The sequence below is a fragment of the Agrilus planipennis genome, unplaced genomic scaffold, assembly GCF_000699045.2.
Source record: "Agrilus planipennis isolate EAB-ADULT unplaced genomic scaffold, Apla_2.0 scaffold416, whole genome shotgun sequence".
Taxonomy (NCBI): Eukaryota; Metazoa; Arthropoda; class Insecta; order Coleoptera; family Buprestidae; genus Agrilus; species Agrilus planipennis.
In genome coordinates, this window is record NW_020439156.1 from 37,480 (window position 1) to 65,024 (window position 27,545).

Consider the following 27,545-nt stretch of genomic DNA (forward strand, 5'->3'; position numbering starts at 1 on the left):
TGTTTAGACTAGCATAACACTTATCTTGAGCTCGCTCCGTCCCTAGATTACCTATATAGCTATGGGAATGTCTTGTAAATACATACATATACTATATAGTTTTAACTATCCTGTTCTCTGTGTCTTAAACTTAATCAGGGCAGTGTATTAAAGACAGTGAATGTGTGCAGTGTTGTGTTGTTGTTATAAAAGGGTGAGTTTATTCACTGAGCGTTCTGCCTGTTATATTTGTCTACCTTTTGAATCACTTGATAAATGTACATTCTGCATGAATAATATTATTGATAAATAATTACTCGATGTTGATAATTCGTATGTGGTTTTGATGTAGTCTCTTGGAGAAAATCACAATGCGAGTTCGCCCTTTGTGATAGTTTTCTCATTAAGGTAGCTGGAGAGGTCACACTGCGAGTTTGCCCTTTGTGACCATTGCACCCCTCAGTACCGACCATGCCAAGTAAATGGTCAAACCCTAGTATCTGAAGAGAGCACATTGCGAGTTCAGCCCTTTGTGCTCATTGCACATCTTAGTACTAGTGGTAATGTGAATAAGTAATACCGGCGCATTGCGAGTTCAGCCCTTTGCGTCTAAGGGTGATACTGGAGCGGACATAATGCGAGTCTGCCCTTTATGTCCATTGCACGTCTCAGTATCATTCTTCAGTAACTGATGACAATCATGCCAATAGAACACGAATTATCAACTCACACATACGTTTGTTGAGAGGGGCACGAGCGCTCACACTTGTATTTTCTTTATTTATAGGCTAGACTCAGCCATGGACATGGACCTGACCATACTAACACCTGTTAGTTGACCACATTAATAAGTTTGATGTACACTAAATCACTTATGTAAGAGAGATACAGTTTATTTACTTATTTACTTATTACAAGTGCAAGCATTTACATACCAGCACATCTTTTATCTCTTTATCTCTCTCACCCTTACACGTTATGTTGTCGTGGGAGATAAAAGTTTCTATAACCTGTAATACCTTTATGTGTGTAAAATTTGTTTCAGAGAATATAAAATAAACGATTTCTTCCGAATTCAAATGTGTATGTTTGTTTATTTATATTTTAAACAATTGTATTTTGGTAGGTAATTATTATTAAACAAAATATATATATTAATCTTTTAAACGTATTGTGGACCTATATTGTTATTGGTAATAATATGAGTTAATTCTTCTTGTCATCCTTGCTCTTGTGCGCGAATAGCATCTACATTTTCGCCCTATATATCGGAAGTCCTGTTCTTCCCTTCTTTATCTTCTTGAAAATTTGCATCTTCTAGTTGCTTAGCTAATTGTTTAACACAGCACATTGAACTATAATTTTTGAAATACTGGTTAATTTAACTTTGCATCCATACCTCAGAATAGGAAATCGCTTTTTCAGTTGCCCTGATGTATGCTCAATCACAACTCCCTCTGGTGTAAGTAACCTGTTGAAAGCTATCTGATATTCCAATCCAACATCATGGAGGGCAAAGTAGATGTCTGTGTTGCTCTGATAATTTTACTGTTAATTCCAAGTCAACTGTGTATAAGAGGTGCAATTTAAAATTTCATCTAGAATGCGTGTGTGATGTGCATTAAGGATGCGGGGTTAAAAATTTTCAATAAAAAAAAAATATTTTATGTGGCTTTGGATGTAACCTGAGTGCAAGGCGTGGATGACAAAAGAAGCACCGAATGATGTGCATGTAAAAAGCAGGGGCTTGATTGCAGAAGCTCAATAAGAAGCTAGTTAAAGAAATGAAAGAGAAAAATTTGATACTACAAGGAAAGTGTACGTTATTTAAAAAGAAAGGAAATTTCCAACAAAAAGGGAATGTCAAGAACAGTAATAACTGTGTTAAGATTTTATTGTTCCTACCTACTGTACTAACCCCTTAATACCAAAAAGGGTGTCATCGTAAATACCTTCGTAGTGACACAGCAACAGAAGATAAATTCAGAAATCAAACAAGTACCAAGTATCTTTTTGAGTAGCTATTAGTATTAGGTTTAGTTAATTAGTGTGTATGTGTAGGGTTATTAAACGTATTATACAGTACGGATCTTTTTAATCAACATACACTGGTCCTTCGAGGTTTATATTTTGTGTGATCAATTATTGATTTATGTGGTACAGACAGACCAGACAGTCCAGTACCTTTATGAGAAAACAACCAAAACAACTCGGAGTGCCAGCATGTATAACGAAGAACTAGTCGTTTCTTGGTAGAGCGAAATGAAATAGACAATCAAGTTCAGACAGTGCCCAACTATGTGTATCTGCATCTGAATAGACTTTTACCCTGTACAAAACCTGATAAATTTAATGCTCTCCTAGAGCAAATTTTTCATCAAACATAGAAACATCCCGAGTTATATAGATCTATGAAAGTCACCATTGAACAGGATGATTTTAAAAAAGCCTGAAAAAAGGAAGTGTGGTCCAATGGAGCGCTGGTGTCAAAGTTTTTTATAAAAAGGAGGGTGCTGGAAACCACAACAGACCCTCAGACAGAAAGCACAAACAAGGAAAGAAAAGCATAAGTTTAAAATTGTACTACCAAAATGTGCATGGGCTTCGAAGCAAGGTTAATGGCCTCTACGCAGCAGTTTTGGCAGAAAACTGTAATATTATGGTTATGACTGAGAAAGAGAATGTTAACAATCGCGAAATTTTTGATAATCGATATCACGTCTATCGAAAAAAACAGGAACACAGAAAGAATAGGTGGTGGCGTACTTGTTTCTTTGAAAAGAAAATTTGCACCGGAAATTATAGATGTAGCTGATGAAACATGGAGTGCTTACTAATAAAAGTTAAAGTTATGAAAAAAGTATTTTACTTATGTGCTATCTATTTTATTCCAAATAAAAATATAGATAAGTATAAGGAATTGTCAAATTGTATTGAGCATATGTTAGATAAATTGTGAAATGTTAATTTTAGGAAATTTCAGTTCACCTTGCTATACATCTGTTAAGTGCAATAACTGTGAAAAATGTTCTTTTTTAAGTGGGTTTGTGGAAATTAATGATCTAGGTCAATTAAATATGGTTAACAATCATATGAATAGAAAATTGGACTTAGCTCTTTCTAATATGACTCTTATTAACTTGGTGAGAGCGAGATCACTTTTGGTGAAGGAAGATTTATACCACCCAGCTTTGACTATGAAGGTGGTCATGTCTCAAGAAATGGCAGAAGCTGAAACCGTCGGTAAGTCTTATGTTTACGAATGTCGAAAGGTGATTTACTCTCGCTTTATCAATTGTTAAAAAATATTCACTGGTCAGATTTAGAAATGGCTAGTGATGTCAATAAATGTGTGAACATAATTTATAACAAAGTATAAAAGTACAGATCAAGCTACGCATAAAAAGATTTACAAATAAGAAATAATTAAATATAGAACATTTCCGGTTTTCTTTTCGCGTGATTTGATTAAGAAGCTTAGGCGAAAGAATCAATTGCATAGGAAATAAAGAAAGGTTGTAATTTAGATGTTTGTAAAGAATTTAGGGACTTGAGAGCATGCATAAATGAGTAGACCAAAAATGAGCTTAAAATGTAACATACGAATCTAGAAAGTAATATTTCACATGATGCTAGTAGCTTTTGATCTTTCATAAAAACTAAAACAAATAAAACTAGCATTCCTTCTGTAGTGATACCTGGTGGACAGCGTTTCCAAACTGTAGCGGATACATTTGCACAATACTTTGCCTCTGTTTATTAAGCATCAGTTGCAGTAAATGTAACAACAACTGGTGGTAATTTTTGCTTTGCAAAAGCAACTAAACAAGGTTTTGTTGATTTATTATTAACTGTGACATTTTAGACAATTTTCGATATAGATTCAATAAAAACCAACATGGTTTTCTACCAATCAGATCAATCTGTGTACATTAACAGAGATGACTGTTGAGGCAATCAATAAGGGATATCAGCTAGATGTTGTGATGACTGACTGTACAAACGCATTTGACAAGGTTTTATAGTGGATAAATTAATTAAATTTTATTTTTCAAATAATGCATCTATGTTTCTAAAATCATATTTGTCCGATAGAGAACAAAGGGTTAAAATTGGTAATCGGTACTCTAAAAGTTTTCTCTCCACCTCTGGGATCCCTCAGGGAAGTAACCTTGGACCATGTTGTTTGTAATATTTGGTAATACTCTTTCAGATTGTCTTAAGTTGTTGCAGATGATTTTAACTTCTTTAAAAGTGTAACATGTAAGGAAAATTGTCATTTGCTACAAAACGATATACATTCGGTTACGAAATAGTTCAATGACAACAAAATGAACTTTAATATTGATAAATGCCATCTATTTACATACACTTGGAAAACAAAGTACATTAGTAATGTGTATCAGATTGAGGAGGCTGTATTAAACAGAGAGACTACATGTGGAGACCTTGAAACCTGTTTTCAGAGTGGTTTGAAATTTAATATCCATTATCAAAAAATAATAAAAAAAGGATATAGGGCTATGGGGTGAATTAGGTTAGATGACCCATTTTCGAAAAGTTTATCCCTTTTTCCGAGTCTCAGTATGTACTGACATTCTGTTGTTTGTTTATTGTACTTTGTACTACTACCAAACTACTATTAGTATTGTAGCGAGCACGAGTGTGTTTGTGTCCGATCGGACACACGTGTGTGTGAACGGCTTATCGATTCGCCGACTAGCCGCGGTCGCCTTTCTTCATGTGTGCCGTAGGTGGAAAAATAAATGAACGAAGATGCGTGTTTCTTTTGGACACTGGGGCCACTAGGAGTATATTAAAACCCAGCGTAGACGAGGGTTCTAGCCAGGTCGTGTCAACTAAGTGGGTTCTGCGTACGGCTACCGAAGAAAAAAGGGGCTGTTTATGGAGAAGCTAACGTGTCACATAAAATCGGTAAGACTGTCTTTGACCATCGAGTGCTTGTGGCAGATATTGAAGATGACGTAATTCTTGGGCTGGACGTTTTACAAAAATACGATTTTGACATGAATTTAAGAAGGCACGTATATGGACGAAAATTTACCCTACGCACCGATCATGCAGCTTTAAAGTGGCTTCTGAATTTCAAGAATCCGGAAAGCCGGGTAGCTCGATGGATTGAGAAGCTACAGGAATATGATTTTGACGTAGAGCACCGGCTTGGAACCGGGCACAAAAATGCCGATGCACTTTCCAGAAGATCTTGTCAAACAGACTGCAAGCAGTGTGATCGAATGGAAAAGAATGAAGACGCAATTCGACGCGTCACGGTAATCGTTGACGAGTGGTTACCTGACAATATAAAACACGACCAAGAAAACGACCCGGACTTGAAAAAGGTGATGATATGGAAAAGAGACAGAAAACGGCCAAGGTGGCAGCAAATTTCTTCCTGTACCCAAGTACTAAAATCATTATGGGCTAAGTGGGACTCAATGGTTTTGGAGGATGACATCCTGAAGCGTGTTATTGAAAGTCCAGATGGAGAGGAAAATAGGAAGCAACTGGTTATTCCTCGAAACAAGGTTAGAGAGGTGTTACAGTATCTTCGTTATTTATTTTTAATGGCATACCGTTCATCTGTCCACGAAACGACTGGCCAAACACCTGCCAGTGTCCTTTTTGGAAGGGAGTTACGACTACCTTGTGACCTCAAATTCGGCTGTAAACCAGGAAATGACTTGACTGGAGAAGATTATGTTACCAACCCCCGAAGAAAGCTTAGAGAAAAGAATGATTAAAGAAAACTACGATATCAAGCAGCAGGTGGTAACCAAACTGGAGATCTTGTTTGGTTGTATAATCCTCGTCGTCGCCGTGAACTATCACCTAAGTTCCAACAGAATTGGGAAAGACCCTATGAGATAGTGAAGAGGATTAACGACGTGGTCTACCGAATTAAGAAAACTCCGAATGGGAAGCCGAAGGTAGTACATTTTAATCGCTTGGTTCCATTCGCCGGTGGAAATGAAGAGGAGGCGCGGACCAGATTATTAATAACTATTCCTTCCGAGCCCACATTCGAAGAGTTCATGAAGCAAGGGCCCCATATTAATAGGAGATTTGGAGAGACGCAAGAAATCCGACAAGAACTCTTTGCTATATCCAAGGAATATTCTCTGGCCCACTGCGCTTCAAAGAATCTCAGAGTGAGCCGTGGTATCGCGTCCGAGTTCAAACGCAAATTTGGCGGTTTGGAACATCTTGAAGACCAAGTACAGAAGGGAAGAAGACTGTTGTGCCTGCCTGACGGACGACGTAATATCTATTACCTAGTAACCAAAAGAAGATGCTCTGATAAACCAACTTATAGAGACCTTTGGGACGCAATAATAGAACTCCGCGAACATCTTCTGGAGAATAAACTACAGAAGCTGGCGATTCCGAGGCTTGGTTGTGAACTGGACAACCTAGATTGGGGGATCGTACGGAACATGGTCGAAGTCCTGTTCATTCGTACTGAAATGCACATTTTGGTTTGCAGTAATAACCCGAATCGGACCAATCATGAGAAGACCGTGGACTGTTACTTCTATTCCCGAAGCGGATATCGTGAAGGCGATAACTGCAAATTCCGGCATGATCCTACGAAACGGAAAGTGAAAATGTTCTTACGGAGGGGGGATTGTAGCGAGCACTAGTGTGTTTGTGTCCGATCGGACACACGTGTGCGTGAACGGCTTATCGATTCGCGGACTAGCTGCGGGTGCCTTTCTTCATGTGCGCCGTATTTGTAAATGTGTGTATCGTACCTGCATTCTGGGAAAGCAGTTAAACAGTTCAAAGAAAAAATAAACTATCCGGATGTTTCCAGAAGGATCAAGAAAGTAGACAAAAGAGTATTTAAAGGAACAGACGATCGCCGAGATAAGTAGAAATAAATTGCAATTGCAGAAGTGAATCCAGAAGTAATTGACAGTGATAGCGGTGAAATAAATAGCGCAGTGAATAGTGATATATCAGCAGTAGTGTAAATAGATAGTATAATTCATAACCTACGTTTAGTAATAATTTAATAGTGTTTTTAAGTTCTTTAATAATTAGGGTAAATAAATAGTTTCTGTCGTTATTAGCCTTAGAAGTTAATTTTGTTAAACCCACAAACATTACAGTATTATTATGTGAATACCTCGTGGTAGTTGGAGTTGGGAGTCATGAGATACGGCATTATACAATGTCCCTTAGTAGGATAGAGTTTCTTATCCATTTCATAACTTCACACACTTCCGAATTCTTCCGTAGTCGAGAATCATGAACTGATCCAGGCGAACTTGCATCTATTTATGCTAGTTATAACACAATTATCGTCGCATGTGACCTGCACACCTCTTTGGCTATTCAATACAAATTTTCGGACAATCAACAACCCCAATAGCTGTTGAGAAACAGGACCTGGTCAACCACTCCTCTTTGGAGTACATGATTTGATTTTATGTGTTTGAGAACTGAATTCTTGCGCCAGCCTGTTGTACAGTCCGTTCAAGCACCTCATGAAATATTCTGGACATTTGGGACCGCTTACACCTCAGTTATTTTACAACTCCGCTCTGGAACCCAGGATTCACAATAGCCTAGAGATATTTTTATTTTCTGCATAGATGACAAGGTTCCTCCACATGATTCGGGATACGCGCCAAGAAAGTAGTCTACAAATCACACCACATTCTCCTCCTCAAATCTAAATAATGTTTTGAAATCTGATTCTCGTGGCATACGTCTTGGATTGTAATATTTTCTTGTACATAAATGCACCATATCAGTCATAACAAACACAATTGTGGACCACACAACTATAGATCACTTATAGAAGCCCTTTCAGATAGATTTAACACACAAAAACACACCTACAAGCACATAATCTTTTACGTTACAAGCTGTGTGATGCCTATTAAATCCTTCACTTTTTTTATTCATATTCTTCAGTTTTTGAAAGCAAAATGTAAGGCTTCTTATTAGTATGGCTTAATGTCCTAGTAGGGAAACAGTTCTTAATAATTTTATGAATGAATATTGGGAATTTGTTACCTTTTAGGTGTAAGCTATTTGTTTTTCTTTTTTTTTGGGACGCAGAACTCCATTTGATTTTCTTGTACTAATTTGAAAACTAATAATCATCATTATTCTGCCTCAACTTGATAAGTATGTATCATATTTTAACCTATATAAGTTATTTCCGGTTAAATTTATTATCAGTAACGTCTCGGGAAAAATACAGTGCAAACTTATCAATGAAGTCATTGCTTTATTTAAAATATTACCTACTTTAACTGTAAGTATTGCTGAGTGTAATGAATCATATTTTTTGTAGTACCTAGTGTAGCAAAAATTAATCAATAAGCACATAATTAAACGATTTTTTAAAAAGTCTAATTTTTTCCCATCAAGCCTTTTCCTGATGAATATTTCAATTCTGTTTTTACACAATGGATTCAAAAATTCGTATAGAAAAACATACTGTATCTATAGATAATACACAAATGGTCATGAACTCCTGAAAGTCAGCAAAGGCAGTACAATAAAACATAATATGAAGTTCAATTTAAACTCCTATTATAACTTTTAGTTGAGTTGGAAATTGTCGTTTACGTACAAATTGACTTTTTCCGCAAAATTGATAAATTAATAAGAAAACCATAAGGTGAAAGAATGTGAGTTTATAAGGAAAAGTAATAAATAACAATTACAAGATGGACAAACAGTAAAAGCAAGAGAAAAATCAGCAAAACATTAGTTTGAATGTCAAAAAAAATGAAATCTGGTGATTTTGAAATGCGGAAAATACAAAAATCCGAAAAACCTGATAACATAGAATGCTGCAATCTAATAAGTTACATAAAATTGCATAAATAGTTGTTTTTATTTACTTTAGAAAATTAAATGAATGAGACAGGTTTATCAACCATATCAAGAAGATTTTGACCCTTAAATTCCCCAGTGGCAATTACCACTGATTTCAAATGATAAATGAAGCAAGGATTTTGACATAATTAGCGTACGAAATAATAAAACAGCAGTCATCTTTAAAGGTTACCAACTTTGACATTGAATTTTCAACACCCTCAGTGACTTGGTTAGCAGGCGGGACAGTGCACTAGAGCGTGACCCCAAGTGTCCAGAGCAAAAATAGTAATGGTTGAACAGTTTTCATTTCGTATTTAGTAATGCAACAGACAATGTAAATTGTAAATAAAATACAAAATAAAATATGAATGTGAAGATGTCAGCCGCAGTAGCTGACGAAACGTCTGGACGGAATGGTTCACTTAGACCACGGCCCTATAGCCCGAATCTGCATTCTACTATTTATGAATGTTTTATGCTTATTGTTTAGGTGACCTAAGATCCTCATCAACTTATTTTTGCTACTGTTTATTATTGGTCACTGTTATATGTGGATATTTCTTCCATTCGTATTTACCTTTTACATTTACTGAATCTACTATCAGAACAGAATTTTATATTCTAATACGTAAAAATATATCCTAGTTAAAAATGGAAAATATAAAAATTATTTTAAAATAAAGTGTAGAACCTGAAATTTATTTAAAAATAAGTATACCTACATTTTAATTGAAAGTTAGAAGATAATGAATATTTCCGATAAACCGGAAGTTGGAAGTCCACTAAATTAGGATACACACTCAGTAACCCCTGCCAAATTCCTAGTAATCTAATGCCGCTACATTCAGTTAATCGTTCGCAAATTCTTGTGACAAAATTAATGTAACTAAAAGCAAGGTTGAAGAGTTTCACAGGTTTCAATTATTACTAACCACAAAAAGCATTCTTGTTCTATCGATATAGCTACTAATTCTCTTTTTAGTTACAACTAAACATTAAAAAGAAGTACCAATTTGCTTCATTAAATAATAGCATTAAGCAATTTTTAATTTTAACTCATCATCATTGGATTCACATTTTGGCGGAAGGTAATAATTATTTAAGAAAACAGCAATTAATCTTTTAATTTTAAAAATAATAAAAATAAAAAAATCCAAGTGATAATTTCGTAATTGCTGCTTAATTTTGTTTAATAAAAATCAGATACAAATTACAAAAACGACTTCGTGTAAAAATTATAAATTTAACGTTTATAAAAATTCATTCTAACAATAGCATATCATCTTTAAAATTATCCACTTTTGGAATATTTCTGTTTTTAGTAAAAAATAGCATAGGTATTTATTTAGTGTGCCACAAATATGCATAAAAATTTGTTGGTAAATAATGTGTAGGGAAGGGAGGGGGATACATTCTCCATAAAATCAGTGTATTATGTGGCTAAAAGTAAAAAAAAATATTATCTTTCTTAAAATCAATAAATAAAAATTGTCGCACCTTCTTTATTGTAGTAGGTACATACATACAGGTATAGTGTCAATAGCCCCTGTTTTGCAATTTTCTGCAAAATACCTTATTTCTCCTTACTTAAGAGCAAAAGCTATAATTTTTATAAATATCGAAAATCTTAAGTCATATTATTCCTACCCCAATTAAAATATGATCGATAATTTTTATTTACTGATAAATAAAAAGTAAATATATATTTTTTTTTATTACGTTTACAATTTAACTTTTAACTATATAATAAGGCCAATTTTTTATGAAAAGTGTACCTCCTTTTTAGTAGTAAAAATTAATTTAATACCGTTGTCTTATTTTAACGATTTTTCTTTAACTGATTTTGTAATAAAAAATATCATTCGATTTTGATTCTCGCTGTATAAAAACTCATCTCAACCTTTGTTTCATAATGATATGATAGAGAAAAATGCTCAATATGGTACCTTTAAATTAAGTTAAATTATCTAGTAACTTTTATGAAATTATTTTGTAGTAGCACTGTTAAAAAATAAGAAACTATATTTAAAACATGCATATGCATAACAATTTTCTGTTAAATATTGCATAGGTAAATTTAGTAGTAAAAGTTTATTTAATGCCACTGTATTTGAACCTTTGCTTTACAAAGATTTTCGTATAGTTATCAAAGAGCCACCTCTGGGATCCCTCAGGGAAGTAACCTTGGACCATGTTGTTTGTAATATTTGGTAATACTCTTTCAGATTGTCTTAAGTTGTTGCAGATGATTTTAACTTCTTTAAAAGTGTAACATGTAAGGAAAATTGTNTATTCAAGAAGGGGGAGAACTGTTACTCACCTCATTCTAACCTAACTATCTAACGTATATGTATCTATATCCTATATGTACACATTAACCTAACTCTGATAAACATAAAAATATAATTTAAAAACATCGAAAATAATTATTAATGATATTGTACTTTTCTATGTTTGTAGGATTTATCTGACGTAGGTAAACTATTACTGTAAAAAAAAACATCTATTTATTATTATTTGACCACTTAAATAAACCAAATGTGTAATAAAAAACATATGTCACGTGAACAAATTTAAACAAAATTTAGTTGTAATCGCGATTTGCAACGCGTATTAACAAGTCAAGTAACAGTTAGTAAAATTAAGACTAGGTTGTTTCAAATTAGTTAAAAAACACGTTTTCATATACCATGCGTCAAGGTATTGAGGTAAGTAGTCGTGTTGAACAAATGACTTGAAAGTACAAAATTACACATTTTGCAGTTTTGTGACAAGGTCGTTGATGAGTAGGTAAGCTGTTATGTAAAGTACACTATCTACAACGTCAACGAAAAGCAAAATGGGGATTTCACCTTTGCAGAACCTTCTTTTTGTTGCATATAAAACTAGTTCTCCTTCAATATAGATCTATTAGACGATCATTTCTAAAATAGTCACAGTTTATTGTCAATTATTTTATTAAAATAACTTTTCATATTTACAATAACCTACTACTAACCTAAACATAATTTCAACACAAAATAGGTACATTCGCAAAAAGTAGTACAAATGGAAAATATTTCTGCAATAACAAAATGAAATTAAAACTTTTTTCATGAAATGCTAACATGTTCTACAGTTTTATGGACAAACGAAAAGACAAAAAATTATTTCTGCAAATTTATTTTATTTTAAAATTACCAGTAATAAAAATTATTGGCAGTGAAGTCTAAAAATTGACAAACTTATATGTCAAATTATCACCTACTATTCTTAAGACGAAAAGGAATTTTCTGAATTATCTTCTACCAAGCCATGATCTAAAATGGAAATTACTGTCACGCAAAAAGTAGCAATCCTACCATATTTATTGCGTTATATGACATTTTCAATATTTTTTGGGAGATGCGGAAATAGTTTTCAGTCGATTTTTGCTCATATTTAGTGCCTTATCACAAACAACAATCAACGGTGAAAAACACAAAAGTCCATGCCATAATTCTTTCGTCAACACCAAGCACTATGCCTATACCTACATAAGTATATCTCAGTGAACAATTTGCCTTTTAAACAACCGTAGAACCTATTGCTTTCCACTAGCTTTTCAAGGACGTTCCAACAATATCAAGTGAATTATCAAAATAACACGGCAACTAGAAATGTATTATATTATCAGTCCTATCAACCGAGATAACGCTACAGTTTCTGCACAATATCAAACTTCTTCTTGAAATCCATTGCCTCTCTTTTTGGATCAAATTTCTTCTTTTCTTTTAATTTTGCTCGCAATTCAGCCGCGGTCATGTTAAGATTTAACGAACCATTTTCGGAGGTCTCTTTCGAGGTGGCATCGTTATTGACGTTGTTTAGGTTAACCGGTTTTTCCGGTGTAGATTTTGAGTTGGTCACGTCTGGACTGGGACTAGGGCTTGGGCTAGGACTAGCGTTGCTACTGGTACGGTCCTGTTGTTGTTGATCTTGAGGATCTGCCACCAGAAGTTTTGTTTCATTTGGTAACGCTTTTATAGCTTCTACAACTTGTTTGTGGGATTTGTCAGCGATACTCTCGCCATTTACCTCCAGGATTCGATCTCCTGCTCGTAGGCCGGCAGCTTCTGCTGGTGAACCTTCATCTACTTTACCAATATATTGACCTGGCTTGCCCTTTTCTGCGTGCAAGTTAAATCCATATCCATCGAAGTGATCCCACTTTACGATATGACACAAACGCGTGTTTTTAACTTGCTCTGAGCTCGACAAATCACTATTAGACATAGTCGCACCGGGTAAACACAAAGTTAGAAATACTGATGACTAAATAAACCTTTAATTTTACAATTCTACTACCACTTTAAACATAAAACAATGAAAACCGCCGTAAGCCGACTGCTAACTGCTTTAAGCGACTATCTACGGAGACTGAAACTGAATGCAGGCTCCGTACAACGTACAAGTAATACGAAACAACTGGAAACTAGCTAACAGTTGGTTTCTCCCGAATCAGTCCGTCACCCATTCGCCGTGCGGTCGCGGTCGACGAAGGCGATTACTTAATACTCGGCACGGCAACAGGTAACATGCAAGCAATATATGTATATACATCAGTGGCGGTTCATTATTTTTACTTAAAAAAAAATTCGTTTTGAAAGAAACTACTCCACTCAATCTTAAGCATTATATACAGAAAAATAATTCACATTTTAGAAAATATCGGTTTGGCATACATAGTTGAAAACACAAATCTACGTGTACCTACCTAGCAAAAAATACATTAATTATTAAAATACCAGCGATATACGATAAGACACTGTCTTTTCATAACTAATGTTTTCTAATTTTAAAAATAAATTATAAGAAAGATTTACACCGAAAATTCCATAAATTTCCTGATGCAGGATGTACGAATATATAAATATTTTGAAAAATTAGAAAAAATGGATAAATTCAAAGCATAGAAAATAGGGTCGATGAAGATTTTCGTTACAGAATTTTTTTCTAGCTACTCAATCAGCACCATTAAAATTATTAATAAAGATAGATTTAAAGTAATTATGTTAAGAAATTTCTGTAAGAGTTTGCTTTTTTAATGCATAACGCACGACTATTCTTCAAAAATCCTTCAATTTAAAAAATGAAGCAATATCTTTGCTTTGTCCTTATTAAGTAAAAGTAACGTAAATGGAAAATTTTCGAAAATTTGACAAAATTTAATTAAAGGTGGACATTGCTGGAGTTCCGAAAAAGGGCATCCTCCTATTGGCTTTAGATTTTTACGACTCCTTTATAGACTAGACCGGGGGTCGACAAGTAATTTTAGGTGGGGCCCGGATGTTTCTCAATTTTTTATTGAGATCCACGAAAAACATATTCCTTCCTCCAAAAAATAATAGGGGTGGCGCTCAAATTTCAAGCATACCTTGTTATCTACAGAAAAATATTATTTCAATAATTCGAATAATTTACTTTCAAAAAAATTTTTTCACCTTCCGGGGTCCGCCAGTTATCAACCGTTTGACTGGGCAATAATAAGTAAAAGGATATTGCCTGGTATGCGTGTACAATATACTTAATCGAATATATTCAAGAAGGGGGAGAACTGTTACTCACCTCATTCTAACCTAACTATCTAACGTATATGTATCTATATCCTATATGTACACATTAACCTAACTTAAGTCAGGTTAGGTTAACTTAACTTGAGTTGGGTTAATTTCCCCTCCTAACGCCTGAAAAAAATCATGTGCATGAAAAAATCTGAAATTTATAGCCGATATAAGGGTTTTCCTTTCCAGAAATTTATTTTTAAACTATCAACACGGAAAAAAAGATTTTTTTAACCCTTCCAGTTCGAGTCAACAAGCCAAAAATTCCTTAGGTATCGTGATCTAGCCCAAAAAGAATTATATAATAAAAATTTGAAGCCTTTTCGGAATTCAAACCGAAAATATCTAGAAAACAAATAAAGGACACAATCGCAGACATTTTTAAACATATATCTACATAAAGATCATAGCATACTGATTACAATAAAGAAACGAAGCCGTAATTTGCTTACACTTCTTTCTTAGTACCGCTTTACAAGAACATGTAACAGTTATGATATCATCTATAATTCCATAAGTTTTCGTATTGTCAATTGTTATTAAATTATTTTATGAATGAATTAGAAGCAAACAACATTTTTGCAATGTTAATGTTGAATTTTAATGTCATTCGGATTCAGTAGCCATCTAAACTGTAGTTTAATAGTAAATTGTACATATTGTGTACTAGTTGAAATCAAGCAAATTGGGGTTCATAATTATACATCAAAAAAACAAGAATAAAACGTGCTTGTAGGATTTCACTGCCGGAGTCTATACAATGAAGATTTTCCGAGCTAACGAGCTATGGTCTAGTGAAATTTTTATTTCTTGCAGACGTTTCGTTCGAAAATCGTCATCGCATAAAGAATAAAACAGATACAAAAAGGAATATAAAAATGTTTCATTTCCAAATTAAATTTACATGTTTATGGACCTATCTGTATTAATTTCTTTTGCATTTTTCAGAAATAAACAGAAACGTTTACTTTTACTATTCGCGGCCGGGTCTGTAAAATACCATTACGTACATTCATTTTCGGCTATTTTTTTATAGAATTTGCACTAGTTCGTAAAGTATTTAAAGGAAAATAAACAAAAATGTACAAGACTAATAAAACCGAACCAATTGGACCATCTAGCTTAGCGGTTAATCACTAATACATGCAGGTACTAATCTCAGGGTACGCAGATCACAATACTAACAAAACCGCCGTAAGCCGACTGCTAACTGCTTTAAGCGACTATCTACGGAGACTGAAACTGAATGCAGGCTCCGTACAACGTACAAGTAATACGAAACAACTGGAAACTAGCTAACAGTTGGTTTCTCCCGAATCAGTCCGTCACCCATTCGCCGTGCGGTCGCGGTCGACGAAGGCGATTACTTAATACTCGGCACGGCAACAGGTAACATGCAAGCAATATATGTATATACATCAGTGGCGGTTCATTATTTTTACTTAAAAAAAAATTCGTTTTGAAAGAAACTACTCCACTCAATCTTAAGCATTATATACAGAAAAATAATTCACAAGTATCTCAACATACGAAATTTTAGAAAATATCGGTTTGGCATACATAGTTGAAAACACAAATCTACGTGTACCTACCTAGCAAAAAATACATTAATTATTAAAATACCAGCGATATACGATAAGACACTGTCTTTTCATAACTAATGTTTTCTAATTTTAAAAATAAATTATAAGAAAGATTTACACCGAAAATTCCATAAATTTCCTGATGCAGGATGTACGAATATATAAATATTTTGAAAAATTAGAAAAAATGGATAAATTCAAAGCATAGAAAATAGGGTCGATGAAGATTTTCGTTACAGAATTTTTTTCTAGCTACTCAATCAGCACCATTAAAATTATTAATAAAGATAGATTTAAAGTAATTATGTTAAGAAATTTCTGTAAGAGTTTGCTTTTTTAATGCATAACGCACGACTATTCTTCAAAAATCCTTCAATTTAAAAAATGAAGCAATATCTTTGCTTTGTCCTTATTAAGTAAAAGTAACGTAAATGGAAAATTTTCGAAAATTTGACAAAATTTAATTAAAGGTGGACATTGCTGGAGTTCCGAAAAAGGGCATCCTCCTATTGGCTTTAGATTTTTACGACTCCTTTATAGACTAGACCGGGGGTCGACAAGTAATTTTAGGTGGGGCCCGGATGTTTCTCAATTTTTTATTGAGATCCACGAAAAACATATTCCTTCCTCCAAAAAATAATAGGGGTGGCGCTCAAATTTCAAGCATACCTTGTTATCTACAGAAAAATATTATTTCAATAATTCGAATAATTTACTTTCAAAAAAATTTTTTCACCTTCCGGGGTCCGCCAGTTATCAACCGTTTGACTGGGCAATAATAAGTAAAAGGATATTGCCTGGTATGCGTGTACAATATACTTAATCGAATATATTCAAGAAGGGGGAGAACTGTTACTCACCTCATTCTAACCTAACTATCTAACGTATATGTATCTATATCCTATATGTACACATTAACCTAACTTAAGTCAGGTTAGGTTAACTTAACTTGAGTTGGGTTAATTTCCCCTCCTAACGCCTGAAAAAAATCATGTGCATGAAAAAATCTGAAATTTATAGCCGATATAAGGGTTTTCCTTTCCAGAAATTTATTTTTAAACTATCAACACGGAAAAAAAGATTTTTTTAACCCTTCCAGTTCGAGTCAACAAGCCAAAAATTCCTTAGGTATCGTGATCTAGCCCAAAAAGAATTATATAATAAAAATTTGAAGCCTTTTCGGAATTCAAACCGAAAATATCTAGAAAACAAATAAAGGACACAATCGCAGACATTTTTAAACATATATCTACATAAAGATCATAGCATACTGATTACAATAAAGAAACGAAGCCGTAATTTGCTTACACTTCTTTCTTAGTACCGCTTTACAAGAACATGTAACAGTTATGATATCATCTATAATTCCATAAGTTTTCGTATTGTCAATTGTTATTAAATTATTTTATGAATGAATTAGAAGCAAACAACATTTTTGCAATGTTAATGTTGAATTTTAATGTCATTCGGATTCAGTAGCCATCTAAACTGTAGTTTAATAGTAAATTGTACATATTGTGTACTAGTTGAAATCAAGCAAATTGGGGTTCATAATTATACATCAAAAAAACAAGAATAAAACGTGCTTGTAGGATTTCACTGCCGGAGTCTATACAATGAAGATTTTCCGAGCTAACGAGCTATGGTCTAGTGAAATTTTTATTTCTTGCAGACGTTTCGTTCGAAAATCGTCATCGCATAAAGAATAAAACAGATACAAAAAGGAATATAAAAATGTTTCATTTCCAAATTAAATTTACATGTTTATGGACCTATCTGTATTAATTTCTTTTGCATTTTTCAGAAATAAACAGAAACGTTTACTTTTACTATTCGCGGCCGGGTCTGTAAAATACCATTACGTACATTCATTTTCGGCTATTTTTTTATAGAATTTGCACTAGTTCGTAAAGTATTTAAAGGAAAATAAACAAAAATGTACAAGACTAATAAAACCGAACCAATTGGACCATCTAGCTTAGCGGTTAATCACTAATACATGCAGGTACTAATCTCAGGGTACGCAGATCACAATACTAACATAATTTATATTATATTATTATAAATAAATTAAAACATGTTTATATTACGTATCTATACATACTAAACACCCATATAAGCATTAAAACAAGAACAGTTTATTTAATTTAACATAAACATAAATATGTACCCCTCTGAAACCTTATACACAACGTTAGAACATTCAAATAATTTGAGAAAAAAATTATCATATAGGCAAGTAATTATTTATCAAATACACAAATTCGCCTTAGAAAAATTGTTACCTGTCTGCATATTTGCTGTTAAATTATTCAAGCATTAGTTACATACACTTACTATGTTGGCAAGAAGAACAATAAGAACCACCACACTCTCATTTTCATTGCATAAAAAAAACATTCGCTCTTGTACAATACCCCACAAAAAAAAACTTCAACTTACTCTTTACCATTAGTACCATCAATTATGAAATAGTCATTAATAAATAATCTTATTTAATGCAAATGTTACCACCGTTACCGAATGACAGCAAAATTAACTTCATGAAAGTAGATGGAAGTAGTAGTAGGAAGGAAATGGCGCCAAAACAATAATGTACTAAATTTATTAATAAAACAGCGTTATGATACACATATATACGTCTCATGTGAATGCATGTACAGTTAATTAATAATTTAGGTAAAATTTTAATGTTTGAAAAGTGCTCTGACTAAACTGGACCCATTTAAAGTACTATTAATAAACAACCTTTTTCATAGAAATCCAATTACTAGTGTTCATAAGTTTTTCATTACACAATAACAAAACGTAATTATTAATTAGCAAACGTTTTAATACAACAATGTACTAATATATTCTATGGTTTTAGAAGTTTCAAATTTTTCAAAAACCCCATTATTTTACTAGAATATTTTTACTTCTCAATACTAAATATTTAAATTTACTAACTTTTTATACAACTAATTATTATGCACTTAATCGAGTTCCGCAGGATAGTGCATGATGGGAATAAGATTATGGGTCTAAACCAAAACAAGTAGAAGATAAATTACAATGTTAAAACCACTGATTGTTTTAGATAGATGATCGTATGAGGTTCCAAGGGAGATAAAGCAATCTACGAGGAAACGTTAGTTGTAATATGAATGGGATGTAAAGGATAAACTCGTACATTTGTGTTTAGCCTTACATACGACCACATTACAGTAGCATCTCGTCATCATTACCATTTCTGCTGATCATCAGTATCGTCAAAAAATTGGACTTTCATCTGCTAAATAGACGGTATCATTCGTGTAGTTACCCGTTTAATTCCTCTCTATAAACTGATCTCGATAGTCTGCTTTAATATCTGCTGTTTAATAACACTATTTCTGAGTAAAAAAAAACGTTATGCGAGAGCAAATAAAATATTTAAAGGGAAAAATAATTAGGGTCAGATATGTACATTAATGAGAAATTATTTTATTGGAATGTCATTAAAGAAATATATAATATTCACAAAAAAATGTATTGTATATTTATCAATTAAATAACAAGAAACAATAGTATAATTTAAAAAGCCTTGATTTGCGCTAAAAAACTGCCTGGAGCATATTTAAACAAAACGATTCAAATTAATATTAGTTTGTCATGCACAATTTTTCCACATATTTCATTAAGTGCAACATTCTAAGCAATTAAAAACGACTACAAAATGTTTACTGAAATGTCAAAAAATCATTAAATAAAATCATAAACTAACCACCAACGTTTAACAATAATACACACAGCCTCGTGTTGACATATATACAACACAACATGGAAATTTACTTGTTTCAAATCACAAAAAGTTAATAAATTATACATCAATCAACAATATAACGAAATACAACAAAAATAATGTTCTGCGTCCTCCACAACCCTCATAAATAATAACAATATAAAAATATAACAATTAAAATGTGAAGTAGAAAATCACAATCTCAACTTTCGAACAAACACCTAATTTTGCATTGATCGTTAAAATTCATAAAATAGTGTCATTAAAAGGTCAAAAAATATCTATACATATATTTTACAAACTCCTATTATAACATTTACTAGAAATGCGACTCTATGCAATTTTAAACAAAATTTAATCGCATTAATACAAAAATAACANTAAAAATAAATAACTAATTTCGCTTAAATAGCAATAGTAGCTTGCTCAATTTACGATTTTATTACCCACAATTTATGACGCCTTTTTAAAGAACTATAATAGGGAAGCCGTTCAATATAAATAATACCTTGAGAATGAAAATATGTAATTTAAGTTTCTTAAATTGTGAAACAATCCAGCAGTTTAAGTTGATTTTCAAAAATGTTTCACAAAAAAAAAATTAATATTACATTTAAACAAAATAAAATTGTTTTCCATTACGTTTTCTCCAAAAACAATTAAAAATTAATACGTTATAGCCATTTATAAACTTAAAAATCTTACTTTATTCCCTGAAAAACCAATAAACTCAAGAAGTTTTATCACTCGAGAAGGAAGTAATGATATCATCAAATTAAAAGCGCCAATCCCCATTCGTACACCACTTTCAAAATGTGGTTTAGTTGAAGAATTATCCCAATTCCGATTTACCAAAATATTATGACATTCTCTAAAGCAAAAAGGCGATATATTAAATTGTGAAACTATACTTCAATAAAATTTTCTTAGTTTATTTTACCTGTAACAACTGTAACAAAGACGTATTTTAAGACCAGCTTTTATAAAACTGCTCAATGTTTCATCTTCCATAAAAGTTAAAACAGCCTTAAGAAGATACGATTCAGCATAACAAAGTTCAGCATGTGCTTCAACTTCGGAATAATTTTCATAATTAATTTTTTTAACCATTTTTTCCAAAGACTTTCCAAAAGAATTTTTTTTTCGATACTTGTCACACACAGTCATTGATTTTTTAAGTGCTTCAGAAGCTAATTTAATATGTCTATGCTCAAAAGTCAGTATGGCCTCAAGAAAACTGAAAACAGCATTTCCAATGCTATGATACATGCTTGAATTTGCACTAAAAGTAATCTTAATCAATTAAGTATCATTTTTCCATCAATAAATACCTACTAAGGAACCATAATATCTCTAGCCTTTTGAAACTCATTATTAAAAAAATAATTAATAGCTTGCTGGGCTTCATACACAGCTTTTTCTAAAGTCATATCCTCAGGTCTGCAAACATTTCAAGGATGTAATTATATCTAGTAATAAAATGTTACAGTACCTGTATATTGCACATTTTGCAAATAAATATATGTAAATATATTTCTGATATTTCTACTTATTATAAAACAATAACAAGAAAAAGAACATCATTAATTTTAAATGATACAAATAAAACTTACATTGGTTCTACATCAACTTTAATGAGGAGTGTGGACGTTTCGGTTTTTAGTAATACTGCTCACACCCCAAAAACTGTTCATCTACTTTAATCGACCGGCTCTTGGATTGTAACATTAATTTAATTTAAATAAATTAATTAAAGTTAAATTGTAATTTAAAATAATTTGAAGCTATTACAGTAACTAAATTTAAAAGATTGTAAAACTAATTTAATTTTTCTCTACATCACCACATCGAATCTAATCTAATTACAGAAAATTTCTAAATACATCTCATCCAATAAATCTTTAATGTCGTAACGATGACTATTACTTTAAATTACATCTACCTGATATACAACATGAACAAGAATGAACTTGCATCATTATAGGCGGAGCAGTGATTGGTAGCACATAGCGCTATCCTTTTTCAATGCTAAGTTTACTGAATTATACTCTACAGTCATATGTCATTTATTAGTTCACTATTTTCTTTTAAGTCTGTCTTTATTTTTGTTAGTCGATTTAAAAAAGGATAGTTTACATGAAGTTCGCTGATAGATCCATACCCGTTCATTCTTTCGTGGGATAGATTATCGTATTATAATTTTTATTACTGTAAATTTTCTTACTTCATTAGTGCTTCAATTGATGATTTCTCTTTGTCATCACCAATCATGCATAATAAAGCGGCTCTTTGATAACTATAAATTGTAGTTGACCAACGGCTTTTCTCTATCAAAAACGTTGCAAACTGATCGGCAGCTCTCCACTCACAACCCAGACTGAAATAACATTTAAAATAAACGTATACAACGAATGTACATTACACAGTTTTAGTTTTTAAAAAAATACAGTAAGAAATTTCCAGAATTATTAGCTTACTGTTTATCAAAGAAATGTTCCTCTGTAGCAAAACATAAAAAAAATTACCAATGCAACCAAAGCAGTTCCCAAAAACAAAGGTGATGAAATTGAGGCCATATATCTTGCGATTTCCAAGATTTAATGTACAATGCCTTGCTTTCTTCAAAATTTCCCCGCATGAATTCCAATCTCCCCTTAAAGAACAAAAACCAAGCACCATTCGGATGCTTCAGCAGTTGCTTCTCCAAAATATTTGAGCATAAATCTAAATCACCTTCTTGATGGGACAAGACATACACAACCACTAAATTATACCCCAAAAGAGTCATAAGACATAATATCTGCCTCAAGCCATCAATTGAGTAACCCTTCTTCAAATCGTCCAATCCTAATTGCTAGTAAAAATTGAAGATGCAATTGTATTGTTCAGCTATTAAGATCAATAGCAATAAAGGCTTATGTGTATATATATTCTTTACGTTTAATANTAGTTTAACTTAATAGTAACACTTTAAACTTTTAACAATTTTCAGTAGTAAGAAGAACTATGCATAAAAATTGAACGTTAGTTAAACTTTTTGGAAACATTTACCTGAAATTGTGGCAAGACAAGTTAAGGAGATGCTCGTAGGGGGGGGGGTGATCATCAGTGGCTGTAAAATCTGTAAAAATAACGAAAATTATACTTAGAAAGGTACCGTACCGAATACTGTCTAGAAAACGTATGATGCATAAAAATTGAACGTTAGTCAAGCTTTTAAGCAACACTTACCGGAATCTGTGGCAAGATAACTTAAAGAGAGGCTCGTAGGGGGGTGGCGATGATCGGTGACTGAAAGCTGTAAAAATAATGAAAATTGTAGTTACAAAGGTACAGAATACTTGTAGAAAAAATATGCATAAATATTGAACATTAGTCAAGCTTTTCAGCAACACGTACCAGCAAGAAGAAGGAGAACCTGGTAGGGGGATAGTGATCATCGGTTACTGTGAATGCTGTAAAATAATTAAAATTATCTTGTTGTGTTCATAATTATTACTACTGCAGAGGCAATCATAAGTAAACTACAAGCGAACGGAATGCAATTTCATTAATTCAGTATAAATGACTTAATAGTACATTTTTATACACTGCAATGATACAGTATGTTGTGGGTATTTTGGGGATACGAATAAATTGTTTCTCTACAAAACTAAACATACAATTAAATGTAGAAAACAATTACACCCTCCGGGTCAACAAATTTATTCCTAATGATACGATTTTCACTCTACTAAATACAATGTCATTTATTCAATACCACTATGATGATATGACACCATTTGAAACTTTGGTATTTTCCAAAGAGAGGACGAAAAGTTTGTATATTACAAGAAATACAATAATCCTGAGTAAAGACCAAGGAAAAAAATCGTTCTTATTACATTGATAAACGAAACAGTTCGAAATATTCGAAACATGTATTTGTATGTCAAATCTTTCGTTCTATTAAGTATTAACACGTTTGTAACGTTTTAAAATTGTTTAAAACAATTTATTTGTATGATGACGTGCTGACATAAAATTCTTCAGTAAGCGCACTTAATCAAAGTTACGGAAATAATCTGTTCTGTAACTTGTAACAGAATAGTTTTCAAAAATTGGCACATGATGTGTGATACGAATATGTAAACAATGCCGCAGCTATTAATTAATACAACTAAACTGAACAACATGAAATATATTTAGTTATTTAAACCAGTAAAAACAATTTTCATAGATGTAAATCCCACAGAGGTAATCGCAGTTAGCTGTTTTGATAATGTTTTTTAATTGATTCAACTTCAACATCCATATAGCAATGAAATTCAATATATATAAAGCGGTGAGTAAGTAATGTATTAAGTACTTCAATCATGTTTTACAATAGGTAATTATTTTCTGAAATAGTGCTGGTTAGAAAGGAAAGGATGTTTTCTGTCCAACAGAGAAAAACCGTGCTGTACAGTCTACACCATTACGGGGTCAAATTAATTTGAAAAGTTCTACCTACATTATACAGTTCCTGCAGAAGTTAAAGGTCAAGATGCCGCTTTCAATTTTCCTGAAGTAACAGCGGTTCCAACGAAAGCGGCAGGTATTCTAATTTGTTGTTGTTGTAAAACTTAAGTTCTAAAATAAATGTTTTGTAGAACTTCTTCCGGTAGAGGAATGGAAGCAGACGGAATTGCCCCCATTAAAAGATGAAAAAGTACTGCATCCAGTGAAAACATATGAGGGGAAAAGAAGAATTGTTTCAACTGCAAGTAGTTATGCAGGTAACAGATTCAAATATCCAAAACATATATAATTATTTGTTATAGAAAGTACACTCACAATGGACAATACAGAAGCTAGTATTTCTGCAGTTTCTGAAACGTTAGCACTTCAGAAGTAGNATATTACTAGTCACACTTACTTCATCATAATCTTGGTCATCATTATTTTCTACAGGAATAGGGTCCATTTTACAGATTTGCACAAGCAGATAGATACCTTCTGAATTCAATTTGAAGTAAATCCCTCTTTTTAATATGAAAGGTTAATTTAATTACACTTTAATTGCCTTTATTATTAAATTCTGGTTAAGTATCTGGAATTAGACGATTCTTTCATACAACACATTAGCAAACATTATAAGTTGGGTTAAACGTATACAGAATAAATTACAATAATTACGAAATAAAAAACCCAAAATACCTTGAGTAAATATCAACAAAACAACAGCCCTTATTAATAAAACTTCTACTAGGTACCAGCAGTTCTACGACCTCAGCACTAGATAACGAATTCTATTAAAAGCGTATTATTTCGTAATTGATTTAGCAAACACATCACTGATTACATTTTAACTGAACTCTTTTAAATTTTCAAAACAGCAAACAAATTTACATCTTTATAAAAATACTGGAATATGTATAATATTCAAAGACTGTTTCGTACCAGCTGATAGCTGATAGCCTGCCATAGATAATAGATATACAAAGGGTAATAGCAGAGAAGAGAGGTAATAGATGGTCAACTCGAAATGCACTAATTTGCGCGCCCTCCGGCAGGTCTAGTCGATACTAAATAAAAAAGGCGCGCACTTTAAATTTGTTAGTTACTTATTGTTTTTCGTAATGTACAAGTTAAAGTGAAAAATGGATAAGAAACAATGTATTTTCCTTTTTTATAAAAGAAAAGACATTGTCTCTTTTGTAAAAAAGGAAATACATTGTTACTNTCTAATAATAGAATAACCGACTGATTGAAAGTTCATATGTCACGTGAACAAATTTAAACAAAATTTAATCGCATTAATACAAAAATAACACTGCATACATAAACCTTCTAAAATTTATCTTAAGTTACCATATAATACAAAATCTGCAAAGCATCAGATTAATTAAAAAATTGATAATTTCACACTGGACCATATTACCATTAATACTATAAAAATAGGTAAAACCTTAAAAATATTAGCACCTAAATAAATGGTATGATACTGAAACTATCTAAAAAAAAGACTAGTTTTAAGTATTTCGTAATATAACTACAGATTCAGCGCGTGTATCGTAGAAAAGTGGATAAAATAAATGCATTTTGTTATTTTTTTTTTTCATCTAATCTTTACATTTTAAGTCAGAGAGTGCTGTATGAATTCTAAAGTGTAATCGAGACTCTAATGAATAGCCGGAATAATTTTTCCTAAAAATTTAACAATTTTAGACAAGTAAATAAAGTTAATATTATTATTATACTTACTTTGCATCTTCCAGAGCAAGGATAGCTTTCTCTTTGTTTCCTCGTTCATATTCTAGTAGTCCTAATTCAACAATTGCATAAGGAACAATAAAATTATCTTCAATAATTTGCTTTTTCATTAGAATCGCTGATTCTAAATTTTCCAATGCCTGCAATGGACTGCTCATTTGTCTCAAACATGCTCCCTTAAGAAGTAACAAAAGTGCTTTATTGTCATTCTGATATTTATCCGATAATGTGTGTTCTAGTTTCTTCTCTTCTTTTTCAATTACTTTTAAAATTCCTTCCGCAATTCTAAAATTTTTTTTCAATATTTTGAAAAGATTCCACAAAAACATAAGTTCTATTAATGGAAGCACTAAATGCTTGTTTTGACTAAAATATCTTTCAGCTTTTCTGATAGCAAACTTTTCCATTGGCAACGATTTTCCAGCTATTCTCTGTTTGTACTGAGGAACTTTTCTAAAAAGAAAATCTCAAAATAAGGCTATAAATAGATAAATAAATAGTAATTAATAACCTTTTATTATTGCATATTCAGAAATTTGATATTATGTTAACATCAATGTTCTAATAATAGAATAACCGACTGATTGAAAGTTCTGTGAATCATAATTTTTAGTGTGTAATTACTATAGACCTTAAACGTCGACATCCCTGAAATGAATTAAATTTATACCAACAGAAAAGAATGGTATAAAAGTATCTAGCGTCGACCAGCGCCAGTTATCCGCTACCATGTGTCGACTTCTAACTGAACAATTTTTTTTTTTCACTTATCGTAAAACATAAAATGCATCGATTTTTTTTTTAATTAATTCTCAAAATCACAACCAAAAGTAAAATTAGACAATTTAATGAGGAGTGTGGACGTTTCGGTTTTTAGTAATACTACTCACACACCAAAAACTGTTCATCTACTTTAATCGACCGGCTCTTGGATTGTAACATTAATTTAATTTAAATAAATTAATTAAAGTTAAATTGTAATTTAAAATAATTTGAAGCTATTACAGTAACTAAATTTAAAAGATTGTAAAACTAATTTAATTTTTCTCTACATCACCACATCGAATCTAATCTAATTACAGAAAATTTCTAAATACATCTCATCCAATAAATCTTTAATGTCGTAACGATGACTATTACTTTAAATTACATCTACCTGATATACAACATGAACAAGAATGAACTTGCATCATTATAGGCGGAGCAGTGATTGGTAGCACATAGCGCTATCCTTTTTCAATGCTAAGTTTACTGAATTATACTCTACAGTCATATGTCATTTATTAGTTCACTATTTTCTTTTAAGTCTGTCTTTATTTTTGTTAGTCGATTTAAAAAAGGATAGTTTACATGAAGTTCGCTGATAGATCCATACCCGTTCATTCTTTCGTGGGATAGATTATCGTATTATAATTTTTATTACTGTAAATTTTCTTACTTCATTAGTGCTTCAATTGATGATTTCTCTTTGTCATCACCAATCATGCATAATAAAGCGGCTCTTTGATAACTATAAATTGTAGTTGACCAACGGCTTTTCTC

The 27,545-nt window shown here is 32.2% G+C and overlaps 4 protein-coding genes and 1 long non-coding RNA gene across 5 annotated transcripts; all 5 read right to left on the minus strand.

Annotated features, from left to right (window-relative positions):
- Positions 1-12,128: 12,128 nt before the first annotated feature.
- Positions 12,129-13,359, minus strand: LOC108742885 (Na(+)/H(+) exchange regulatory cofactor NHE-RF1). The gene has a single exon (XM_018478225.1). It carries the CDS (start codon positions 13,093-13,095, stop codon positions 12,517-12,519), a length of 579 nt encoding a protein of 192 aa, XP_018333727.1. The 5' UTR covers positions 13,096-13,359; the 3' UTR covers positions 12,129-12,516.
- Positions 13,360-20,426: 7,067 nt separating this feature from the next.
- LOC108742881 (tetratricopeptide repeat protein 39B) lies at positions 20,427-21,393 on the minus strand. The gene is made up of 4 exons (XM_018478222.2): positions 21,383-21,393; positions 21,105-21,209; positions 20,710-21,051; positions 20,427-20,640 (listed from the first exon to the last, which is right to left on the minus strand). Exons 2-4 carry the CDS (start codon positions 21,197-21,199, stop codon positions 20,454-20,456), a joined length of 624 nt encoding a protein of 207 aa, XP_018333724.2. The 5' UTR covers positions 21,200-21,209; positions 21,383-21,393; the 3' UTR covers positions 20,427-20,453.
- Positions 21,394-21,563: 170 nt separating this feature from the next.
- On the minus strand, positions 21,564-22,704 carry LOC108742882 (tetratricopeptide repeat protein 39B-like). The gene is made up of 2 exons (XM_018478224.2): positions 22,295-22,704; positions 21,564-22,146 (listed from the first exon to the last, which is right to left on the minus strand). Exons 1-2 carry the CDS (start codon positions 22,555-22,557, stop codon positions 21,990-21,992), a joined length of 420 nt encoding a protein of 139 aa, XP_018333726.1. The 5' UTR covers positions 22,558-22,704; the 3' UTR covers positions 21,564-21,989.
- A 116-nt stretch (positions 22,705-22,820) lies between these two features.
- LOC108742884 lies at positions 22,821-23,989 on the minus strand. Its single transcript, XR_001938739.1, has 3 exons — positions 23,169-23,989; positions 23,001-23,067; positions 22,821-22,890 (listed from the first exon to the last, which is right to left on the minus strand). It is a non-coding gene; the product is annotated as an uncharacterized LOC108742884 (long non-coding RNA).
- A 1,861-nt stretch (positions 23,990-25,850) lies between these two features.
- On the minus strand, positions 25,851-27,545 carry LOC108742883 (tetratricopeptide repeat protein 39B-like). Its single transcript, XM_025977894.1, has 3 exons — positions 27,442-27,545; positions 25,995-26,456; positions 25,851-25,937 (listed from the first exon to the last, which is right to left on the minus strand). Exons 1-3 carry the CDS (start codon positions 27,486-27,488, stop codon positions 25,853-25,855), a joined length of 594 nt encoding a protein of 197 aa, XP_025833679.1. The 5' UTR covers positions 27,489-27,545; the 3' UTR covers positions 25,851-25,852.

Bases quoted from the DNA above. Each gene is read 5' to 3' on its own strand.
- LOC108742885 (XM_018478225.1), bottom strand. From the start codon at position 13,095: ATGTCTAATAGTGATTTGTCGAGCTCAGAGCAAGTTAAAAACACGCGT.
- LOC108742883 (XM_025977894.1), bottom strand. From the start codon at position 27,488: ATGATTGGTGATGACAAAGAGAAATCATCAATTGAAGCACTAATGAA. The intron at 26,457-27,441 runs GTAAGAAAATTT...TTTTCTTTTTAG, and splicing joins TCAATTGAAGCACTAATGAA to AAAAGTTCCTCAGTACAAAC. The intron at 25,938-25,994 runs GTAAGTATAATA...TTAAATTTTTAG, and splicing joins CTTGCTCTGGAAGATGCAAA to GAAAAATTATTCCGGCTATT.
- LOC108742881 (XM_018478222.2), bottom strand. From the start codon at position 21,199: ATGACTTTAGAAAAAGCTGTGTATGAAGCCCAGCAAGCTATTAATTAT. The intron at 21,052-21,104 runs GTAGGTATTTAT...GATTACTTTTAG, and splicing joins AGAGATATTATGGTTCCTTA to TGCAAATTCAAGCATGTATC. The intron at 20,641-20,709 runs GTAAAATAAACT...TTTTTGCTTTAG, and splicing joins CTTTGTTACAGTTGTTACAG to AGAATGTCATAATATTTTGG.
- LOC108742882 (XM_018478224.2), bottom strand. From the start codon at position 22,557: ATGACTCTTTTGGGGTATAATTTAGTGGTTGTGTATGTCTTGTCCCAT. The intron at 22,147-22,294 runs GTAATTTTTTTT...ATGTTATTTCAG, and splicing joins GAACTGCTTTGGTTGCATTG to TCTGGGTTGTGAGTGGAGAG.